At 46.9% G+C, this 23,851-nt stretch overlaps 1 protein-coding gene across 4 annotated transcripts in view; it reads right to left on the bottom strand.

Annotated features, from left to right (window-relative positions):
* Positions 1 to 7,702: 7,702 nt before the first annotated feature.
* Positions 7,703 to 23,851, bottom strand: part of LOC125642274 (uncharacterized) — a 58,945-nt gene continuing 42,796 nt past the window's right edge. For all 4 annotated transcript variants that reach the window (XM_048863303.2, XM_048863307.2, XM_048863304.2 and 1 more), the window contains 7 exons: positions 18,999 to 19,187; positions 16,763 to 16,938; positions 16,271 to 16,432; positions 15,093 to 15,202; positions 13,896 to 14,085; positions 13,088 to 13,205; positions 7,703 to 11,956 (listed from right to left, as the gene is read on the bottom strand). In XM_048863303.2, coding sequence (XP_048719260.1) covers positions 10,218 to 11,956; positions 13,088 to 13,205; positions 13,896 to 14,085; positions 15,093 to 15,202; positions 16,271 to 16,432; positions 16,763 to 16,938; positions 18,999 to 19,187 — 2,684 coding nt within the window. In that variant the 3' untranslated portion in view covers positions 7,703 to 10,217. The remainder of the gene's footprint in view (positions 11,957 to 13,087; positions 13,206 to 13,895; positions 14,086 to 15,092; positions 15,203 to 16,270; positions 16,433 to 16,762; positions 16,939 to 18,998; positions 19,188 to 23,851) is intronic.

The raw sequence follows: 23,851 nt of genomic DNA, 5'->3' as shown, positions 1-23,851 counted from the left end.
GAAATGTCTACACAGGAGCCAGTAAATGTAATTTCCAGCTGGAGTAGCCATACCCACACCTGCATTAATCAAGCCAGCATGCTAAAAATCGAAGCGCAGCCATGGTGGCATGTGCAGTGGGAGGAGCTAACCACCCAAGCTTATATCTGGAGGTCTCTGATGGGATAATACTTGGGGCAGCTAGCCCGTCCTGCTGCTCATGTTAGTGTGGTTACACTGCTCACTAGCTCCATCAGTGGGTATGTCTACACCTTCCAGCTCCAGTGTAGACATACCCAGAGGAGAAATCCATCTATATACAAATACCAGGGCTACATGTTGCAGGAAGTTATGGCCTTTTCTCATGGGAGAAGTCAGGCCTCTATGTATTTGCATCCTCTCTCACTGAGCGGTCCATAAGCTGAGGAGTGCTGCAGAGGTTGACTGTGTTACCCCTGTAAGTAGTTCCCTGGCACACCAGGTCATGGCATCTCTGAGCACTATCAATGTTTTCAGCATTTTCTGGTTCTTTTGCACCCAAGCAGTACAATTCTTATTAAAAAAAAAAAAAAAAAACTCCTAAAATGTCATGGGCCAGAGCCTCAGCTAGTGTAAATCAGCATTGCTCCACTGACTTCACCAGAGTGAGGATGATTTACACCAGTTGGGGATATGGCCCCATATTTGAGGGGATTTTGTTTATTTCTGGGCGGTCTATAGAAAACAGGGGCTATAACTACCACTATGTGATAGATGGAACACGAATTAAATAGTTCTGACACACCCAGAAAGATGTGATAGCAGAGAAAAACAGCCCATCCTAGCATCCCTAGAGGTAGAGCGAGCCAGACAATGACAGTAAGGGCTGTGGGTAGTGTTCTATCTGCCACTGGGCTGTCCAGCAGTGTCAATTTAAAGTCATGGGGCCACAGCTGCCTAGACTGAACACCAGAGAACATATTGCTCCACTCCAATGAGAGAGTAAAAGAGGGACCACTCTCTTTCTGAGCCTACAAGAACTATTCTACATGGTTTGCGCTAATGAGTTGGGCAGGCCTGGTTGCGTGGCGCTCCTGAGTTCTAATCTCAACTCTGACAATCACTTCTTCTGTGGCCTTGAGCAACTCATTTCACCTCTCTGCCTTGGTTTCCCCAGCTGTAAATATGGAGATACTAGTAACAGTGATACTTTCCCCAAGGATTAATTAGTTAATGCCTGTAAAGGACTCGGAAGATGAAAAGCCCTCTATAAGTGCTGTGTTATTAAATTTATCTCTGCTGGAAGATATCAAAGCTGGGTCAACTACTGCAGACAACAAACTTACTAAATCTTCAGTGAGGAAGTCATTCTCCCAGACAAAAATGTAGGTTATAATAATATTTTGGCTTCAGCAAGCCTTTCCTTTATCCTAATCTCGACTTGTCAGCTGCCATGCAATTCCATCCCCCTCCAGCCACTATTTTTGCACCGATAGGAGCTAATACTATCTCTACCATGTGAATTGTGTGGCATGCTGGCTGAATCAAGGCACTGGATGGCATGGTAGCCTACTGCCTAAAGCAGCCTTATATGGGACTGACAGATGAGAATTGGTCTCACAATAATTAAGTTAGAAATAATATTTTGGGCCCTTCAACTGTCAATTCCTATTGGCTGTCTCAAAATGCCCAAGATTAGAAGTGGCCGTTTTGGAGTATCAGCCAAGTGGTAGCAGGGAAGCCAGTTAATATTGGTGTCTTGACCATGTGGTGACTTACAAAAATTACAAATTTGCTACCTGTGTTTGGCATGGGCTTGCTCCAACTCCCATTGAAGCCAATGGAAAGACTGCCACGAACTTCAATGGGCATTGGATTTGGCCCCATGTGAGCATTTGCAGCTAAACAGCTGTGAAGAAACTCCCTGCTACTGTTCCTCACACATTCTTGTCAACTGCTGGAAATGACCCACCTTGATTATCACTACAAAAGGTTTTTTTCCCCCCTCGCTCTCCTGCTGGTAATAGCTCACCTTACCTGATCACTCTCGTTACAGTGTGTATGGTAACACCCATTGTTTCATGTTCTCTATGTATATAAATCTCCCCACTGTATTCTCCACTGCATGCATCTGATGAAGTGAGCTGTAGCTCACGAAAGCTTATGCGCAAATAAATTTGTTAGTCTCTAAGGTGCCACAGGTCCTCCTTTTCTTTCTCCTCAGGCAGTGACATTGCCGGTTACCCCCATCCCCCAACACACGTGATTTGCTGGATTCACAAAAGGCAAAATCTTGTGGTATGTTTTCCACTTCCCATCAGACCAGAAAGCAGTTTCACACTGCATTTGGTTCCCGCTGGTGAAGAAAACTGTTTTGGCTGAGGGAAGGGTTGGAATATCACAAAATCATACTTAGTCCTGCCATGAGTGGAGGGACTGGACGAGATGATCGCTCAATGTCCCTTCTAGTCCTATGATTCTATAAAAGCCAAGGGCTCAGTTTAAATAAATAAATTAATAAATGGTGGGATTGCGTACAACGCTCCCATGACATCAATGCGAATTTGGGGGTAAATAACCAGCATTTGCGATTCATGGAAATCTGCATCTAATTCACTGAAGATCTTAATAACTACAAACAAAACTAACCCCCGAAAGGGCAGAAAAAGAAAAACGGAGGAGGAAAGCAGGGAGCATGCTGCATGCAATCAGAGCTCGCTGCACCTGTGGTGGTTAGAATGATGATGTGGAGGCCACTTCCCTTTTCATACCCTCAGAACCCTCCATGCAGGGAGGGCGAGGCCAGTGGACATTGCTCAACAGACACTTCCGGTGCAGGTGCCTTTAGCCCACAAGTGGAGCTCTGCAAAGGGCAGCTGAAGACAAACTCGTGGTTTTTGCATATGGTCTTGCACAGCTGGATTATTTAGTATTTTACTCAGCGAGGCTCCTGACTCACCTAGGACAGGGGTGGGAAAACTACGGCTCACGGGCCGGATCCGGCCCATCAGGGCTTTGGATCTAGCCCACGGGATTGCCCCCCCTGTGGCACCGCGGGCCCCGCACCGCTCCTGGAAGCGGCCGGCACCACGTCCCTGCAGCTCCGGGGGTTGGTAGGGAGGGCAGAGGCCTCTGCGCAGTGCCCTCGCCTGCATGAACCCCCCCCCCCCCCCGCAGCGCCAATTGGCTGGGAATGGGGACCCATGGCCAATGGGAGCTTTGGGGGAGGTACCCACAGGTGAGGGCAGCACGCGGAGCTCTCTGCTTCCCCCTCCCACCCAAGGGGCTGCAAGGACGTGATGCTGGCTGCGTCTGGGAGTGACACAGGGCCAGGGCAGGCAGACAGGCAGCCTGCCTTAGCCCCGCTGCCATCCCGGAGCCGCTCCAGGTAAGCGGCGCCGGTCCGGCGCCCGCACCCTGCACCCCTCCTGTACCCTGCACCCCAACCCCCTTCCCTGAGCCCCCTTGTACATGCCGCACCCCTCCTCTGCCCTAACCCCTTGCCCTGAGCCCCTTCCTGCACACCGCACCCCCATCCCACACCCCACTCCCCCAACCCCCTGCCTGAGCCCTACATTCATGGCCCTGCATGCAATTTCCCCACCCAGCTGTAGCCCGCAGGCCAAAAAGTTTGCTCACCCCGATGTAGGATGAAGAGATGGAGGCTATTGCCAAAGAGGACAAATGAAGAGGGGACACCAGTCTCCATTTGCTGGCTTGTGGTCCCAGGGAACCCTGAATCAGCTCATGAATGAATTTGCTTCAGTTTAAAGCCTTTGGTGCCCATGCTCCCTGAACAGATTTGGTGGTGAGGGCTCTTTGCTCCTGGAAAGGCCCAAGTACAAAGGACTTTTGCCTACGGTGCTGGTGGTACTCATGGCTGTATGTTTACACTGCAAAATAAAAGAAAGACTCGATGGCAGCGAGTCTCAGAGCCTGGCTCTCCTGGGCAGTGCTGGGATTACAATGGCTCCAGTGGCTCCATGGAGCTGGGCCCATGCTCAGAAGGGTCCCTGGCCTGCTCTGCTTGCACTGATCCCAAGACCCCGCTGGCTCCCTCTGCCCACCACTTGCTCCTCTCAGCCTGTCCACCGGCTGGCCGCGGGCTCCTTGCCACCCCCTGGCCCCAGCCCGTGCTCCTCTCAGTCTCCTGGCTGGACCCCAGTGCTGGGTGAGTGCAGGAGCTGGGTGAGAGGGTTGGGGAGGGGAGTAAGGGCTTCGGGCTGCAGGGGTTGGAGGTGAGGGGTTTGGGGTTCAGGAGGGGGCTCTGGGCTGGGGCCAAGGGGTTTGGAGTGTGTGTGGGGGTGCAGGGCTGGGGCAGAGGGTTGGGAGTGCGAGCGGGGCTCAGGGCTGGGCCAGGGGGTTGGGGTGTGGGCTCTGGGTGGCTCTGGCTGGTGCGCTGACCTGAGGAGGCCCCTTAAATAGCAGCTGCACCAGCACTGCCCAGCATTTCCTGGAGACAGAGAAAGCAGCAACCTGTCTGGCTCCTAGGCAGAGGGGTGCCATCTCCGCAGCTCCCATTGGCCGTGGTGCCCCAGATTTGCACCCACCATGGTTTCCAGGCCAATGGGTGCTGCAGAGCCTGCTTAGGGTGGTGCCGGCAGGTGGGGGCAGGGCACAGAGACTCCCTCCCCCGGCTGCCCTTCTGCCTAGGAGCCGGCCATGCCGCCACTTCTCAGGAGCCGCATGGAGCCTGCCTTAGCGCTGCTGCAGCCAATTGGACTTTCAGTGGCCCAGTCAGCTGTGCTGACCAGAGCTGCCAGGGTCCCTTTTTGACTGGAAGGTCCAGTTGAAAACTGGACACCTGGCAAGCCTAAAAGAAATGCAAATGTTGCAAGCATGGCCATAATATCTCTTGGTCTGCTGTGGCCTGTCAAAGTAGGAGCTTTACAAAGTGACCACAAATGCGCGCTGCTGACTAGTGGCGGAAGGGTGGATGTGGAGGGGGCTGATGGTATCACCCTGTTTATGTTAGCCAAGGACAGAGTTAGTGCAAATATGAGTCATCTCTGTGGGTCAGCATGTTCCCGCCTTTCAAGCATGCCTCTCAGAAGCTTTGTGGTGACCACAAACCGTTTTTCCCTCAGCAAGAGGGAAATCCACTAAAACTCTAACACAGGATAAGATGGGGGCTGTGTGATCCACCCTAAAGGGGAGCTTTAGTGGACGCTTGACCTCCGAGCTGCCTCTGACTTTGTTGAACCTTGTGAAACTGGCAGAGGCTAATGGGTGGCGGGGCTGGGGTGGAAGAGAGGGGAGGAGAGAGGGTTGGTTGCCTTAACTCAGCATGGGTAATTTCTGGCTAAGCAGCAAGTACAAAATTGTTTATGTAGGCTGGAAAAGGAAAAGGCTGTAGGCCCTCAGGGGTGTTTACACTAAAAGAGTTTGTTTCCTTGACAGCAGCTCAGTGAGGAGAAATGAGGGACCTCAAAATAGCGAACAGGTCACACGAGTTCAAAAGTCACAGTCATAAAGGGATCAGGATTGGGAGAGAGGAGGCATCACACCCCACTGCAATCCCCACAGCCATGGCTCAGGAGAATAAAGGCCACTTGGCCCGCGCCACACACTCCCACTCCTCCCCCCACAACATGTCCTGGCCATGGTTCAGGGGCCGTTGGGTCCCCAGACCACAAACAGCTGCGCTCTCCACTACTATGAAAGAGAAAATATTAAAAACTTCAGGGTTAAGACACCAGAGATAAGGAGGCAAATCCTTTCCCACCGTCAGTCCCCTCCCATTGTGCTGAATGCCTCTCTTCCTGCAACCAGAGATATCCACTAATGTGAAGAGCATACACACACGATCTTGTTATTGTAGGGTTACTTATGGGCCTGCACATGCATGGTTGTCATTATACAGTTCTTACATGAGCAGGGCAGCATAGAGAGATGTTCACAGCGTAGGGCTGCATATGGTGGTCTCTGGTAGGATTACATGTGCACACCGGGTTGGTGCATACTGGGTTGTTATTATAGGGTTGCTTCACAGGACTGAGCTATTGAAAGTTTTTCTCCTATCTCACCCCCCCTTCCCCCCCGCCTGCCCTCCCCCTAAGTCTTTGTTTGGAAAAAATATACAGGGAGAAACACCCAGACCTGACATTCCTAGGTCAGGAGAGCAAAGGGCCTATTTTGCGCCTCCTGAGCTTGACGCTAGCTCTTTAAACTTGCTGAAGTGTCAGCAAGAATTATTCTTAGTGTCTTTATGTGATTGAAAGCTTTTGCTCTGCATTTGGCCAAGGCCCTGGATTGAGAGATTCTGCCAAAACTCCTTGTTTGGACTGTGAACAGCTCAGCCACTAGACCCATTTACTATTCATTAAACTGTTTGGAGTACAGATTAACTTCTGATCCTCCAAATAAAGATTAACTTTGCTCTCAATTTTTATAAGTTTTTCACCTGCTGTGAAAGGGGAACTTAGGACACTTCAACAAGGGCTGACTCATTTCACTGTAGCTTCTGCAAGTTTCTCTATAGCCACCGCAGAAATGCAGTTCATCTTATAGCAATACTTTTATTGCATTGCAATAATACACTTGTTCTGCTAAACTTTTTTCAGACAGCTAGCTATTCCCAATTCCTTCCAGGGTAAGTGCCAAGAGGAACTGTTTTCCTCAATCATCAGCAGTGGAAATGAACAACTGCTGCCAAAATTGTGCCATTCTACACAAATATCAATAGCTCTTGGGCTTAAAGTGCAGCCTTCACAAAGAATAACAAACAGAGTGTCTATGATGATTAAAGTCAAGTGCTAAAGTCAGACTAGCTGAATAGTTCTGATTGCTTTCACAAGTCAGTGAAAAGTAATTTTGTGAGAGGGGTCATGACAGCTTCACAGCAATCAAAATGGCCAAATTCTTCCCTGGTGTAACGGCCTCATTATCAGGGCTGAATCTGGCCCAATTGTGACAGTTACAAAATAAAACTGAAGCATACTGGATGGCTCAGACAATTGGGCTTCAGAGCTTTAGCGGCCTGACTGACATCTACGCTAGAGCCGAAGTGACCTAAAGCTGCAGTCATCTCATAGTGATTCAGTGAGCGCTTTGAAATGAAATGATAGGTCTTAGTCCAGATACTAGTGACCAAATATCCACAGCACAAACACACAACTGATACCTTTCTCAACGGAGAGGCCAAGGGCTGGAAAGAAGGAAGGAGAGTCAGTGACCTTGGGCAAGTCACTGACTCTCTATTTCCCATCTGTAAAACGAGCCTCCCTATGTCCCAGGTATAGTGTGAGGATAAATGCATTAATGTTGGGAAGGAGCTCAGATTGTATGGCTGCCCGTCATAACCAACAATGACATCGCAACATTTTGTCTCTTCTCTTGTGGCGAGATAATCAGAGCTGCGAGGAGCAAGGCCACAAACAGATGTCACATAGCCAAGTGTAGGCTCCCACTGAAGAGTTGGCATGATGCTTGGCCCTTTTTCCAGTCTGTCCATTCCTCGGATTGGAATTAAGGTAGTAAGAGTGCTAAACGCTATAGAAGTAACTAGATAGCTAGAATGGGCATACAACGGATGCAACATAACTCCTGGAGGAGGAGCCTTCCAGCTCGCTGGGCTGGGCTCGGTGTTTGTGTGTCTGTGAAGTTTTTATTGCTGCTGCGCAGACCATATATGGACTCTGGAGCAAGAGAAGACATCAACCCCAGGGCTGTCGATCCAGCACCACTACTCAGCACTAACTACTGTAGAACTAGAAACAAGGAAACACGAGGCATGTGCCAGGCATTAAAGGACAAACAAAGCTGTGTTTCTTTTATTGAAATAATTACAACCATAGCGTGGGAAAAGAAGGTGAACAACTCTCCAGTGAGCATGTGTGAGGGAAACGATCGTGGGTGTTTTGTAGTACAATTATATACATCTTTCATCAGGCAAAGGCCATCAAGGTGAACCAGGAATAAAAGGAGCCACAGATTCTGTCAAAAGCTGCACGTACCCAACTGAGCTCAGTACACCCTGAAAATGGGCTATTGTGCTCTCTTCTCCTCTGATGACATGTAATTTACCAGGAAAAGCCACAGAGCACGGGACAAGCTTCTTCCCTGGTGATTTCCAGGGGCATTGATGGGAGCAGTGATGGTGATTTGTACTGGTTAGACATTACCTCCCTCTGCATTAGGGTCCAGTCCTGGGAGGTGCTGAGCAGCTCCAGCAGTGGAAAAGGAAAGTGCTCAGCAGCTTGTAGGAACCACTTAGCACTGTGAAGGATCAGGCCCTAAAGCAGTGAATAGAAATGCACAAATTCCTTGGGCTCTGCTATTCTCTTCTCTGTCCTCTCTACTTTCACTTTAACAAGATGGGTGTGGCAGTGTGGGGACCAGCTTTGGAAACTCCTGCAAAACATTCAAACCAAACATCCAAAAACCTTTAACCTTTGTGACTTTTCCCATCTATAGAAACCTGCAATTCCTACCCTCTATCAAACTAAGGCATCAGCATCATTAACTTCTAAACAAGTGTGAATGGGTCTGACCTAGCTGAGGATTTCAGGACAGGCTCATTGAATGCCGTGGTTCAGATGCTCTGAGGCTATGTTTTCAAGTTTCCTGTCCTGGTGAATCACTGGCAGCTTCATTATTAAATCCTCTCTAAAACTCACATCATTTGTACTTCTCCCCAGATCCAGACATGCTGCAGTCAGTTGACACATTGGTGGATGCACTTCACTGAGTGGAACTTAATCACTACTCGGGGGAAGCTGTATCTGTGTAACAGCTGCTGTTCTCTCAGCCATATGTAGTGCAGTAATTGGACTGCATGACAGCTTTCTGGCCAGAGAGGACCTTACTTCAGTATCCACTCGGCAACACTTCTCAACTACTTCCACAACTCCTTGGACATCATGCCAAAACCAAACCGTACTCAATTCCTCATAAGAATGGTCAAGGATTTAATGAGGATCCCCACATTCACTGCCTCTATACCTGAGAAGGGAGTTCTCGAAATTTCACCATCAGTTAAAGTCCCCAGGAAATAATTATTTCCTCCAAGAGACTTATATAGGCCCAGCCACTCACTGAGACGAACCAAGGATAAGACCCCCCCCAAATGTAAATTGTCATACAGTAGAACCTCAGAATTACGAACATCAGAGTTACAAACTGACCAGTCAACCACACATCTCATTTGGAACCAAAAGTACGCAATCAAGCAGCAGCAAAGAAAAAAAAAAAAAGGCAAATACAGTACTGTCCAGTATTAAACATAAACTACTAAACAAATAAAGGGAAAGTTTAAAAAGATTTGAGAAAGTACAGAAACTGTTTCTGTGCTTGTTTCATTTAAATTAAGACGGTTAAAAGCAGCATTTTTCTTCTGCGTAGTAAAGTTTCAAAACTGTATTAAGTCAATGTTCAGTTGCAGGTTTTTGAAAGAACAACCATAACATTTTGTTCAGTGTTACAAACAACCTCCATTCCCCAGGGGTCCGTAACTCTGAGGTTTTACTGTAGTTCCATTGAAGACAGTGGGGCCACAACCATTTACACAAGCTGAGGATCTGCACTAAATGCTTGTTGGGGGAAGCCAGAAGAAGAGAAAGTGGACACACTACAACAGGTCGACATTGCAATTTTCAAGGGACCTAATCCTTTAACTCAATGGGAATTGGGCAACTGACTCCCTTAGGTGCCTTTGAAATCCCAGCCTCAGTCAACAAAGAAAACCCTTCAATTCTAAGCCAAACTATGGGGGGGCCAGGAGGTTAGAGAAAGAAGAACTAGCTGTGCATTTTGAGTTAGGGGTGAAGCAGCATATTTTGGATTTCAATAAAAACCGGTGACAAAAAATTAACAACATTGTGGAGTTTTGTGCAAACTTTAAAAATTTGCAGGGTGACTCAAAGCTTTGCTCCACTGTTAAGGATCCACCATGAGTTTTTTATGAAATGTAAGATAGGTTTGCTGTCCAAGCCCCTCACTCACCCACCCACACCTATGACTTGAGGCAAAACAATCAGGAGAACTTGAAATTCAGATGAAGGTCTCTGTACAATTCAGCTAATTTAAAACTCTAGGGGAGGATTCAGCCCACTGGGCACTGGTCAGTTAAGTACCTTTTGTAGAAAAAAGGTAGCAAAGAATTAAAACCCCCCAAACCCAAATATTAATTACACATTAGCATCACGTCACACTTATTGACCCACACAGACTGTTAGATTCTTCACACCTCACTCGTATCTTACAGACATTTTCCCAGCACGCTGGATAAAAAACAATCACAGTTCCCTCTCTCTCCTCTCCTAGACAAATGTCTCGTCTGCAAATGCCACTGTTTTGCACTCCTCTGGAGATGCATCTGTGTGTGGTTGGCTTTTGAGCCACTCCACTCTGCCCCGGATGAGTTCGCTCTCCACAGCTTCTGCATCCGCTGCATGGCAGTTCTTAGCCTCGTCGTGCTTGAAGTATTCCCTGACGGTGTTGCGGATGGAGGCTGGGAGGATGATACGGATGGTGTGGCTGAAGGCGTTGATGCTCTTCCTGTGGCTTTTGGCAGATGCCACTTGCTGAGCATCGTCCGTCAGCCCCTCTGCAGGGGGAATGCTTTGGGGAGTCTCTTTGCACTCCACCTGCAGCTGCTGGCGCGTTGCTTCGTGATGGTATCTCCTGGAGACAGACTGCAGCACCAAAGGGGTGTTCTGCCCATAGAACACTGTCTGGGGTATATGGACTCTTACTGTTTGTTGGCTCTTGGACGTGTTTTGGTCACTGCTGCTGTTCGATTTGGTGCTATGGACGCTCACTGAGAAACCCTCATCCTCCTGTTCCACTGGAGACCTCTGTGGGTTTCCTTTATTTGGAGCCATGTAAAAGGTTATCTTGGTGCACTTCAGGCTTTCCTGCCTGGGAAGGGAAACCTCTGGGCCTTTTATCTCAATGTGTTTAACTGATTTCTCCCTGGGCCCTTGCTGGCCAATCGCTGACGAGCTCTCATTGGCTGGGATATAAGTGGGGGGGTCTGTTTTACATTCAGACTCCTTGAAATAACATTGGTTTCCAAGAGCTTGTCCAGAGCTCCTGGCACATCTCGCTTGTTTTTCCTCTTCCTCCCAGTCACTCTCATTTAACAGGCTTCCCATGGCTGCCCCATTGATGGGCGCAAAGCCCTTCACTTCCCCAATGCTATGACTGCTCCCCATGTCCCTCTGCTCATACTTGCTCCATGAGTCCAAGTCACCAGGGTTCAAGGGCAAGGGAGATGTCAAGGGCTTTTTCCATTCCTTCAGGGACCTCTTTGCTGTCTTTGGAGACAAGGCATGGAGTCGGGTGGAGGTGCCAAACATGAAAGGCAGGGAGGAGACATCTGTGGGGCTGAAGGCTGAGGACTCAGAGCAGTAGGAGAAAGCGCTGTCTAAGGAGCTTAGTGAGGAGGCTGAAGGGGAAGTGGTGGTCGAGGAAAGACTGGAGAAGCTGGACCTGTTGGACAGGCTGGTTTTCTGAAAGCTGAGCTTCTTCACCCTAGAGCTGGTCTGAGGTGATTGCCAGAAATTCTGCCTGGTCTTATTCAGCCCAGGGCTCAGGCCTTCATCAATCAGCTTCTGGCTCTCCAGCTGCAGCTGCTTGAGCCTCTGGATGTAATCAGTGTGACTATGCATGATGGTGGCATCACAGCTGGACTGGCGGGCCACCGGCTCATGGCACTGGGCGGGGAGCTGAGAGCTGAGGCAGACACTGGGCTCAGAAGAGCACCGATCCCTTGCAGGACTCAGTGAACGTATGGACTCAATGGAGCAGAAGGAGCCCTCTTCCTCTAGGAGGTCATAACTGTCTGCGCTGGCATTCTTCTTGGTTTTGCTTTGGTAGCAGGCAGTGATCTCACTAAACAGATCCCAGTCTTCCTGCTCCTCTTCAAGTAACAAACCACAGGACGAGTCAAACATGGAGATGGCTTGAGGCACGTGATGATGCTTTGGTCTTTCCTGGTCACAGGCAGCAAACTCCATCTCATCAGAGGAATCGTTGTGCTGAGCCATGCCAATACCTGGGGAAGACATTCAGAGAGAATGCAAATTAACTCTGCAATTCTACAGAAATGCACATAATTATCTGTGTTCCTATCTACCTGCCAAAGTGCCTATCAACTAGGTACCAAAGGGTATGTCTGCACTTTGAGATGGAGGCGATACCCAGCTTGAGGAGACAAACCCATGCTAGCTCTGATCAAGCTAGTGCGCTAAAAATAGAGGGTAGCTGTGGTGGTGCAAGTGGAAGGAAAGGCTAGCTGTCCTGAGTGTGTGTCCAGCATCTCAGATTCTCACCCCCTCCCAGCTCAAAGTGCAGTCATATTCTATAACTGAAACAACAGAGTACCTTCCCTTTGCAGATCTTCAAGTGCTTTATGAATGTTAATTAATTAATTCTCACAAGACTTCTGCGAGGCAGAAGGAGAATTATCCACCGTGTTTTACAGTTGGGGAAACTGAGGCATGGAGTGGGGGAAATGACTTTCTCAAGGCTACACAGCAAGTCTGTGGCAGAAGTGGAAATGGAACCCCAAAGTCCCGGCTCACGAGACTCAGGCTCTCATCATTAGACCACAGTCTGTGTGTATTCAGTAGAGGCACGTGGATCCCTTTAAATTCCGACCTACCAAGTCTAATTTTAGAAAATTGGTTTAAACTGTTCCACTTAAAAAAAAAAAGGCCATTGGGAAATGGTGCTTGCTCCACGAATTCTGAGGCAAATTGTCTGTCTGTCAAACTTGGAGCAGCTGGAAACGATAGTGGGGTAATGGAGAAGGGGAAAGCCAGCAGTTTCCACGGTATGCATCCGATGAAGTGAGCTGTAGCTCACGAAAGCTCATGCTCAGATAAATTGGTTAGTCTCTAAGGTGCCACAAGTACTCCTTTTCTTTTTGCGAATACAGACTAACACGGCTGTTACTCTGAAACCAGCCAAATAGGGATGCATATCTGTGGGTGCTGTGCCTGCATCTTTCAATGCCCTCATCAAAACATATGCAGGAAGTAAGGGGAAAGAACTGGCTACGATCGAGTCCTCTCTTCTAGTTTCCCCTGGACGAGGAGTGTGGGAATTGTAATTTTCTTTGTAAGAGGCATTTGACAGCGGTTGTGAGTGACCAGACATCTCTGGGGAGGTTCCACAGCCTTACCCAGGAAATCCTCAGAGCTTTTTGATTTTTGTTTGTCTGGTCTTTGAAACAGCGAAGTGATGTCACCTCCAAAAATTTCCGCTGAGTTTTCAATCAGGAACTGCACTAACATGGCCACCTGCCGAAGGAGAGGAAACACTGGGGTCAGTTTGAGGAAAATATATCCACCTTTATTATCCTCCAAGACAAAATAGCCCAGGGAGACAATGTGATGATGCCTTTCTCTGGACAAATGCAACACTTAATTCTGAAGCGTCTCTTTGGCTCAGAAAGCTAGAAAGCTTTCTAGCTTTGATGCTTGTGTATTAGCCATAGCCGGAGGCAAGAAGCTGGAGTAAATGGACCAATAGTGTGAGCTGATACAGCAAATCCTGTGGTCCTAATTTTTATTGTCATCATATCACAGGCAATATTCTGCCTCTGGGGAGATGTGTCATGATGTTAGATTTGTTCCTCTCTGCAGGATGGTGCCACCATTATTAGATATTTCAGATGGAGAGGCAGTTTCCTCCCTTCTAATGGAATGCTAAATGCCCTCCTAGCCACTCCCAGCACAAGATGTCCAGCAGGGAAGTCCATTTGTTAGAGCAGATCATGACTTCTTTTGGTGCCTCCATCCCTGGAGAACCTCGGTGGCCAAGTCACCCCACAGCAATATGCACAGGGTGGTGGTGTTGAAGCAAAAAAGGCTACTTACCTAAAGTAGTTTAACACTTTATATTTCCTTTGTAGGCTGCAGAGGAACATGTCATAGGAGATGGGAAGAGGGGAAGAAAATCACGGGCAGAATCCCACCAAGAGTATTTACCTTCTTTGTAGACCTGCTTTCCTCTTCAGGCCCAGTGGGGCTAGGAAGCCATAGCATGTTGGGAGCTATGCAAAGAGCCAGGTTAAATGCATTCATCTGATTCTCCTCTGAATTCTGCTCAATATGATGCAGGACTCCAAACAGGTGTCTGAGTAAAATGAGGTTGGCTTCTGGGAGCTGCTTCACCAAACTGCCCAGGGAAAAGAAACAAAGCAAAACAAGGAGCTTGTAAAACCTGGTCCCCAAAAATGACAATTGACTTTCAAAAGCCCTGCCTATATTACAGTTACAATGGCGTTTTTGTAACCTGTTTTTGACACTCTCATCTGACCCCTCTACAACAAATAGGTTTGAGTTATGTTCACCACACAGTTATGTCCCTATCATGTTTGTGCATTCACACCTACCATGCTGCCTAATGCATTCTGGGAAAATTTGGACTTTAGTCCATAGTGCCTCAGCAGATGCTAGAATGCCTGGAGGACACACATACAGACCAATGCCAGCAGCACGGTCAGTGATGCACTTTGCTAGGACCTACGGTACAAAGATCTGAGGGGAAGGAGGACCAGCCAAACTCTTACCGTTTTAAAAAAACCCTGTACTGAGCTAGGTACAGGAAGAGATTTGTCATATGGGTTATGCCCATGTGATGCTAATGGACAAGTCCTGCTCAATGTGCCAGTCTGAGGCAGGTAAATAACCTCATCAGGTCCCTGATACTATGTCTGGCAGACTGCTCCTTCCTGACTATCACACTGATGTGGCTATCGTTTTAACTTTGTTCATGCGAGAAAGAACCACCAAAGTTAAGCATCTAATTCCATTTATATCCAATAGTACCACTGAAATCCAAATCACTGTCCTTTCTTTGCTTGAATTCTAGTAATTACAGCTGGTCATCAGAAAAGACTTTTTTTGGTAGGGGCCAGGGCGGAGGTTTGGTAAAGAAAAAAAAAGTCTCATGAACAATTTTGTCAAAAATGTCAACATCTTTCACTAAAAAATTGTTTTGATGAAAAAGTTCTGACCAACTCTGCTAGCAACTGGCATGCATACCCATCAGCAGCCAGTGGCTCAAGAGCAGTGAGCTGGCCTACAGCAATATGAGGAGTCTCTTAGAACACGGTAACTATGCTGTGCAGGTGGAAATGATACATGCCTCCTCAAGAGAGACACAGTGGGACATTTACATACCTTTTGATGGCTTCAGTCTTATGCCCTCGATTTACTGTGTCCACAGCTTCCATCCACAGCCCGTGCATGTCTGAGGATAGAACACTATCAGGTATATTTCGTAGAAAATCCTGAATTAAATATATATATGCAGAGCATTCTGGTCAGTTTTGAATCATTTGTTTCATGACGCATAAACGTTCATTTAAATTAAACATAAGATAAAATGAAACGTGACACAAATCAATTCCCACAAGGCCTCCCTGCTCCCCATGGCATGTAGCACTGCAAACAGACTTGGTCTGTGTGTCATAGAAGGAAAAGGACCGTCTAATCCATCCATTGGCTAGAGCTGGATTATTCTCCATAGTACTGTACATTTGCCAGGGCTTTGCCTAGTCCAGATTTAAATGTCCAAACAATGGGGTTTCTACCACTTCCCTTGGGATACTATTCCACAGCTCAATATATGGCCTGAATTGGAATCAGTCTGAATCCCCATTCAAGCAAACAGTGACCTGGGGAGATTTCTACCCTGTAGGCTGGCCAACAAGTGGAGAACTGGGAACACATTTCAAGTGCAGACGTGAACTGTTCTCATCTCATTTAAGTTATAACTTGACTGTTGCCCCAGCTCAAGTCCCATCCACACTCAACCAGCCTTAACTCAAGTGCAGTGGTGCTTTTCATGCGAGCTGGCTGGCCCATCAGAAAGCAGAGTGTAAAGCTTGAATTAGCACAACTCATCAGCTGCTAACACAACCACTGTGTAGTGTGGACACAGGTAAGCTTCACTCAAGTGCTACTAGTCCTCCAGTGCCTTCCCACAAGTTCTTCAATTCAAGTAATTCAAGTTAACTCTGCAGTGCAGACACAGCCCTAATCTGTTTAACCCCTTGCTGCCTGAGGTTCTGTTGTAGTTTTGCATTAGAAGGTACAAAAAGGGATACTGGCCTGAGGGCCAATATTCCTTTCTGCATGTTAAAGACAGTTAAAGCAGAAAATCTCCACGCATGCAGGGACATGTCTCCTCTCTTACATGTACCCAGCCATGAGATAGGGGCAGGGTATGAAGAATGTGCCCAATTAAAAATGCTTTCCCCTGGCTGGTGGGATCATGTTACTCCCCTCACTGAATGCAAAGTGCTGTGTTAGGGTAGATTTTAGCCCAGAGGGCAGTATTGCTTGGAGTAACTTACAGTGATGACTGCTGCAGCCACAAAGACTGACTCGCCATCCATCTGGACATCATCTCCAGAGTTCAATTTCTCTTTCAGTTCCTTGCATATCTTGGCATTGGCTGAGCGCCTGAAAATGCCTCTTGTGGAGGGACCTTCATGGTACAGCAGAAGCAGCATATCCTAGGAGAAATCCCAGCCCCGAGATAGATTTAGAAGGGTTTATCATCTGAACCAGGGCTAAGGCTGGTCAGCATTAGATAGGAGATTCTCGAGGAAACCTAGATGGTACAGGAAGTCATATGGGTGACTCTGTAGGGGATGCTTTCGTTCATGATTTTGAATGAGTACTGAATCAATGTTATAGCACAGGAGAGTACTACTCTTTCTCCTGCCCATACACACCTGGGTGACAGGAGCCTCAGAGATACCACAGGTGACTAATACAGAGGTGGATGGATAGATGATCTATTCAAACTTATGCTGGGATTCATGACATAAACCCCATCTTACCATAATCGGCTTGGGGAGGATTCCGTCGGGACACACAGAGGACAAAGACAGGCCAAAGAGTTTCCGTGGGGTGGGTGGAGAATGTGATGTTGGGCTGCCCGTGGGGGTGCTGGAAGTCCGTCGCAAAGCCCAGTCAATCAAGGATTTCTTCCTCTTGGTATGTTTCTGCAAGGATTCTGAAATAGCCAAAAGCCCCTTGCGTTACAGTGTGCTCATTGTGCAAGGACTGTGCATTAGCCATGGGGTGGGGGGTCAGAGTTATGCAGATGGTTTTATATCTATTACAGTGAAATAGAATGTCAAAATTCCTATGTCATGGACTGGAAATATATGGGAGTCTTGACTGGGAGAAGTCTCTTAAATCCAGTCTGCAGAGTAAGGTCAGTCTCCTAGTGAAAAGCCACAGGAGCAAATAGTTCACAAACATGCCATCGCACAAAGTGTTTGTATAGCGTCTAGCACGCTGGGGGCCCATTCTTGGCCGGCCCTTCGGCACTGCCATAATAAATGTTAGTTATAATAAAATAATAATAATAACAACAACAATAATAAAAGTCATTTATCTGCTGTGAAGAAGGGCTGGGCAGCCTTAATGCTGGGGACACCATTCAGTCATGCGTCTCCTTACTGCAGTGCAGCGAGTGGCTTAGAGTTGGATGGGCATATTCCCTAGCACTTTGAGGGCTGAAGTTAGGAGTTAGGCGCTGTGATGCTGTGTGCCACAACGCGTCACTTTTAGGGGCCTGGAAAAAAATCACTACTATTCACAAAGCCCGAGTTAGGTGTGTAGGCTCCTATACAATGAATGGGGAGAGCTAGCCCCCTTAGAATGCAAGTCACAAAAGCCAGTAGGCTAGGTGGGGAGCCAATGGTGGGGGTGGGTGGGTGCTAATCTCCACCCCTTTCTAAGAGATAGGTGCCTAAGTCCAAGCTGCAGGGGGGCACCTAACTCTGTTTGTGAGTCTTAGCTGGGAACCCCCTTTTGATTTAGGAAGCCTGCACTATCTTAGCAACAAGTGGGTGGGGGAAGAAGGAGCCCAGTGGTTAGGGTACTACCCTGGGATGCGGGAGACCAACAGTTCCAAGTTCCCCTCTTTGAAGAGGGATCTGCCACCTCTCAGGTGAGTGCCCTACCCACTGGGCTGTCGGATATTTTACAGTTATAGGGAGTCCCCCAGTCTCTCAAGTTGAAGCTGTTGCACTGAGGGTTAATAATGTTACGGGGTGGGGAGGGGCTGCTGCTTCATGTAAGCTCACCTACAGGGGACGGATCCGGTAGGCAGCTTCTGAGCACACCTGTCAGATCAGGCGAGTTAGGCTGGCAAGTGCCTTTCTTCCCTTGTTTTGGGAACCACTCCAGGACTTAGTTGGGAGATAGGCCCCTGAATGCCCACAGGCAGGCAGCCATGCACGTGCCCAGAGTGAGAAATATAGGCACCTCGGGAACTTTAGTGCAAAAACTTAGGTGCTAAGTGAGTTTAGGCACTTTCAGAGTTCAGCAGGAGTTTTGTTCATCACAGTGAACCTGAAACTGGGACTTAGGTGCCTAAAACACGGACTTCGGCACATAACTTCTTTTGTGCATTCAGCCCTGAGTGATGAACTTCTTCTATCTCTTCGTGAATAAGTTATCTGTGAATCATCTTTTTTATTATGTGTGCAGCTCTACAGAGGGTCAAATAATATTCATCAGAGAAACTACTGGCACATTTTTCATCAATTGGCAAATACATTTGTCATGGATAATTCTTGTATCATTTGAATGGCTCTAGCATGGATGTTATTACATGGTGAGTTCAAGGCATCAGTAAACCATTAGCCAGTCAATAAACAAAGACCTCAGAAACAACATGTCTCCTATGCTTCTTGGGAAGACCCGGTCAGAGAGCTAAATATGGTCTTTTTGGTGATGCTGTGTGTGGCGCATAGCAATTCATCCAAGGGGATCGTAACTTTCTGTTGAATGCTAATCAAACACCTAAAATTTGGTAATGAGAGCCAAAGTAACGGTTAAGGGTGAAGTCCTGCTACCCCTGAAGTCAATGTATGTTCAGTGGGAGCAGGAACAGACTCTGACTTATGAAGGGACAAAATCAACCCTCCTTTCACTGCGGATGTATTCAAGCTGAGTGTGTCTATGTAAAATAAAAACACAATGCAACAGAAAGTCAACAACTGTCACAGGGAGAGCTCCCAAGTTCTTTGAAGGGACACACGGTATCATCTGGACTCTCACCTCTCCTCAGCTGCCTTGGAGCTTGGGGCCTGGGTTTCAGGATGAACTGACACTGCTTGTCCTTGGGAAGCTGATCCAGGAGGGAAGCCTCTGTCCCATCAGCTAGGAGTGTGTTGTTGTTGGTTCCATGGTGCTGGTCAACAGTCTCTCGGAGGCAGCTCAGTATGATGCTGAAAGGATGCTCATGACCTGTTGAGACAAGAGCCACAGAAAGACCAGGTGAGGATGCAGAACTCATGATTTTCATGCTGTGAAAGCAATTAGGGGACCCGGTTTGGTTTGTAGTGGTCAGACATCCACATCTCACAACTTCCACAGCAGTGAGTTGGTGGCAATCCCATCAGAGAGCCCAAGGACTGAATGGGCCATGGAGACAGAGCCCTCCTATTACTCCCTGATATGCTTTCCTCTAGGTCAGAGGTGAGGTGCACTGCTCAGTGACAAAGATTTGGGGAAGCCTGCTCTGCTGTGCCAATGCTGCATATGCTCTGGGCTAAAGAGAAAACTTTGACTGAAGAGGGTTTCAGCCTAGAACCTTGCACGAGCACCAGTGTTCTCTCTAATTTTTCCCAAGCATGTGGAGAATGAATTTTGTTATGTGCACCAATATGGAGGTGATGTGTCACACATCATCTCCATATTGGTGCACATAACAAAATTCATGTGGTGGGGGTGGGGCCGAGGGGTTCGGAGTGTGGAGAGGGCTCAGAGCTGGAGCAGAGGGTTGAGGTACGGGGAGGTGAGGGCTCCGGCTGGGGGTGCAGGCTCTGGGGTGGGGCCAGGGATGAGGGGTTTGGGGTGCTGGCTGCTCTGGGAGTACAGCAGGGAGAGAGGACTCCCCCAAGCACTTTCTCCCCACAGCAGCAGGCCTCTCCCCCGGGAGCTCTGGGGCGGGGCTGGGTTGGGTTGGGGCTGTGGGAGGGGCACCTCTCCCCGCTGCGGCAGGTCCGGGGCTGGGGGAGAGGCATCTCTCCTCACCACAGCTCTGAGTACCTGCACGGGCCTTAATAGGCTGCTGCGTGGCCTCGCAGCTTAGAGGGAACTTAGACGAGCACTACATTCACTACGGGAAAAGAAATCCAAGGAAAAAGGAGAAGGATAAAAGTGAAGGTTCAGTTGCTTTTTCAGATGTGAGACGTTGCCTTTAAGAACACAGACAGGAGTGTAAAGATCAATGCAGCAACTCTTAGATTGAAAATGATATTTTGGAAGGGTATGCTGGATGGCCTCACTAGGCATTCATGCCTCAGCCTTCCCAAATCTGAATGCAGAGGAACACATCATTATTAAGATTTGAATTATAGTAGCGCTTAGAGGCCCCAACTAAGATTAGGCCCCATTGTGCTAGGCACTGTACAAAATGCATAGTGAGAAATAATCCCTGCTGTGAAGAGTTTACAGTCTAAATGTAACCCACAAACCTCCTGGGTGTGGTGTTCTGTCCCATCAAGTGGCATGAGACCACTTAGAGAGAGATTAATGAGTCTACTCTACAGCCTTAGCTAAGAGCCATATGGCCTGAGGCTCATGCATTTAGCTCCAGAGGCCCCAGGTTTGATCCTGCCTGCTGATGACCGGGGTCTGTTGGTGTTACATGAACAGACAGGACAGACAAGGGTGGGAGGGAGGGAAAACAGAGAGGCAAAGTGACTTGTCCAAGGTCACACAGCTGGCCAGTGGCAGAGCGGGGAATAGACCCTGTCAGGGTTCCCTCCCCACTCTGAACTCTGGGGTACAGATGTGGGGACCCGCATGAAAGACCCTCTAAGCTTATTTCTACCAGCTTAGATTAAAAACTTCCCCAAGGCACAAATCCTTTCCTTGTCCTTGAACAGTACTGCCACCACCACCAAGTGATTTAGACAAAAATTCAGGAAAAGGGTCACTTGGAGTCCCTTGTTCCCCAAAATATTCCCCCAAGCCCTTTCACCCCCTTTCCTGGGGAGGCTTGAGAATAATGTGAGTACCGACCAGACCCTTTGTCCCTAGGACACTGAAAATCAAACAGGTTCTTAAAGGAAGAACTTTATTTAAAGAAAAAGTAAAAGACTCACACCTACAAAATCAGGATGGAAGGTAACTTTACAGGGTAATAAAAAGATTTAAACACAGAGGATTCCCCTTTAGGCTCAGCTTCAAAGTTACAAAAAACAGGAATAAAACTCCCTCTCAGCATAGGGAAAAATCACAAGCTAAAACAAAAGATAATCTAACACATTTCCTTGCCTTTACTTACAATTTCTGTAATTGTAAATTTATGATTTCAGGTATGTTTTCAGGATATGTTTTACCTTCTTGGTCTCTCTCTCCATCCAGAGAGGAAACATCAAAGAGAGCACAAACAAAACCTCTCCCCCCTGCAAGATTTGAAAGTATCTTCTTTCCTTATTGTCCTTTTGGTCAGGTGCCAACCAGGTTATTTGAACTTCTTAACCCCTTACAGATTAAGTGATTCTGTACCTCTGGCCAGGAGGGATTTTATGTTACTGCATACATAAAGGTTGTTACCCTTCCCTTTATATTTATGACAGACCTCCTTCTCTCCTGACTCCCAGTCCAGTGCACTATCTACTAACCATGCACCCCTCTCTGAGGCACACATTCTGAGCTCGTTTATTTGTAGTGGCAGTGGAAAGTGGAAAGTTTACTTTAATAACTTCCTGGGTTTGGTAACCCATTATAATACTGGCTATTGGAGATATGAAAAAGGTTCCTGAAGAATGGAGGCTGAGCTCCCGTTGCGTGTGTGAGCACTGAAGGGTGGGGAGAATTGTTTCCTTAATAGCTTCACATTATCAGATGTGAATACAATCTCGTTTGGAAAGACAATATAATTTTATTTACTTTAAACAGACACCAAAGGGACATGCATCAAGCTTGATCCATCTACCTTAGGGCACACATTTGTGTTTTTATGGGGGTGTCACTATTTACATTCCCTCCTCCACTCTATAAATATGTCACGACTGTTTTTAAAATCAGTCAATCAATCAAAAGCCATCAGCCCAATCTTCATTAGCCACCCTAGATAACACTCCATGTGCACACCTCTATGTAACAAACCAGTATGCGTGTCTCTCTATTCACAAGCTACCCTACAATAACAATCCAGTGTGTGAATTCCTGTGCTCATGAGGTATTCTACAATTAACAATTAACAACTGGTGTACACATCCTATACTAGTGTTCACTACCCTGTGCTCACACGCTACCCCACAATAAAAATCCAGCAGGTGCTTCCCTTCACTTATGACCATAACAAATAAGCATGCACAGCAAGCACGTGGCAAGAAACACCAACAATCACAAACCAATGTGTGCCGCTAAGTGCCCATAAACAACCCTACAATAACAATCTTATGATGACAACAAGCTCTTCAGAGCAAGCCTACAATAACAAACCAGTGTGCTCAAACCTGATGGGAGAATCAATCCAGAAAGGAAACCACATCTCAATTTCAACAACAACGGGAAAGTAACTACTTTTTAAAATGACCAAATACACATTAGAGAGGCAAGGTGGGGGAGGTAATATATTTTATTGGACCAGCTTTTGTTGGTGAGAGAGACAAGCTTTCAAGCTACACAAAGCTCTTCTTCAGGTCTGGGAAATGAAGAAGAGCTCGGTGTAGCTTGAAAGTTCATCTCTCTCACCAACAGAAGTTGGTCCAATAAACAATATTACCTCACCCACCTTGTCTCTAATATCCTGGGACCAATACGTCTACAGCTACGCTGCATAAGAAATATGTTTTGACAGGCGTCACTGGAAGCTGTATCCAAGTACAAAACTTGTCCGTTGGGGTATCACTCAAGCCATTACATGTTATTGTTGAACCCCAAAAGATTTAGTTTAGGTAGCTAATCATCAGTTCGGCCCTCAGGGTATTGGTCAAAATAGTGGGAGTGATGCTTGGACCTTAAAAAGTTCTGTTCAGATATGCAACCCGCAGTTTAGAAGCTTCAGAGCACCTTTGATCTGGACATTGTATAACACAGACTGATTCTTTGTTCCCTCCCCATTGCTAGACTACATATAGAATTCTGATTGTGCTTACGAGAGCAGCACAAGGAAAGCCTGTCTCTTTCAAAAGGATCAGACCTTCATAGCTCTGGTCATGTTAAAAGTACCAGGAGGACACTGTACCTTTTGGTATGTGGGGGATTCTGGCCTCTGATAGGAATTGCAAAGATTTGAAAATATATTAAAATAAAACTTAAAACAAATACCTAAAAGTTTTTTGAACTCCAGAAAAAGGTCAGGTTGGGTTTGATTCTTATTTTATCCAAATGGCCCTTCCCTAAATATGATTCTATCACAGCGTCATACATAATAATAGAATTTGTTATAAATTGCTATGGGAAAGATTGGAGAGACTGGCTTCATACACTTTGCCAAAGGAAATACCCCGTCTAATTTTAATTGTACATTTAATCATACTTCGCTGTCTTGTTTTTGCCAATCATGCAAATATGAAAAACATTTTTTTTTGCAAACTTCAGCTTTGGTACTTTCTAAGATTAATGCCTGGAATTAATAAGACAAAACACTGTTTTATTTTGTTTGGTAGTTGTGTGCTTCTGAAATCATCTCATGTAAAGCCCTGATAGTGGCCTGGCTCTGAAACCCCAATATGTACATTTATTTTCCTTCCAACCTCCCAAAGTTTTTATAATCTAAACAGAAATTGTAAAAAAAAAAAAGGAACTTTTCAAATAAACAACTTGCAAAGCACATTTCTCCAAATGCCCTGTGTCTCCTTGTGAGATTGGTTTCAGATTAGAGTGGGTATTCAGACTAAAGCAACACAAAAAGTCTTGTTAAATAAACCATCTACTTAATGGGCTTTGAC

This window comes from Caretta caretta, chromosome 9, assembly GCF_965140235.1.
Source record: "Caretta caretta isolate rCarCar2 chromosome 9, rCarCar1.hap1, whole genome shotgun sequence".
NCBI lineage: Eukaryota > Metazoa > Chordata > Testudines > Cheloniidae > Caretta > Caretta caretta.
The sequence above is the reverse complement of the archived record's forward strand: the minus strand, read 5'-3'. Positions and strand labels throughout refer to the sequence as shown.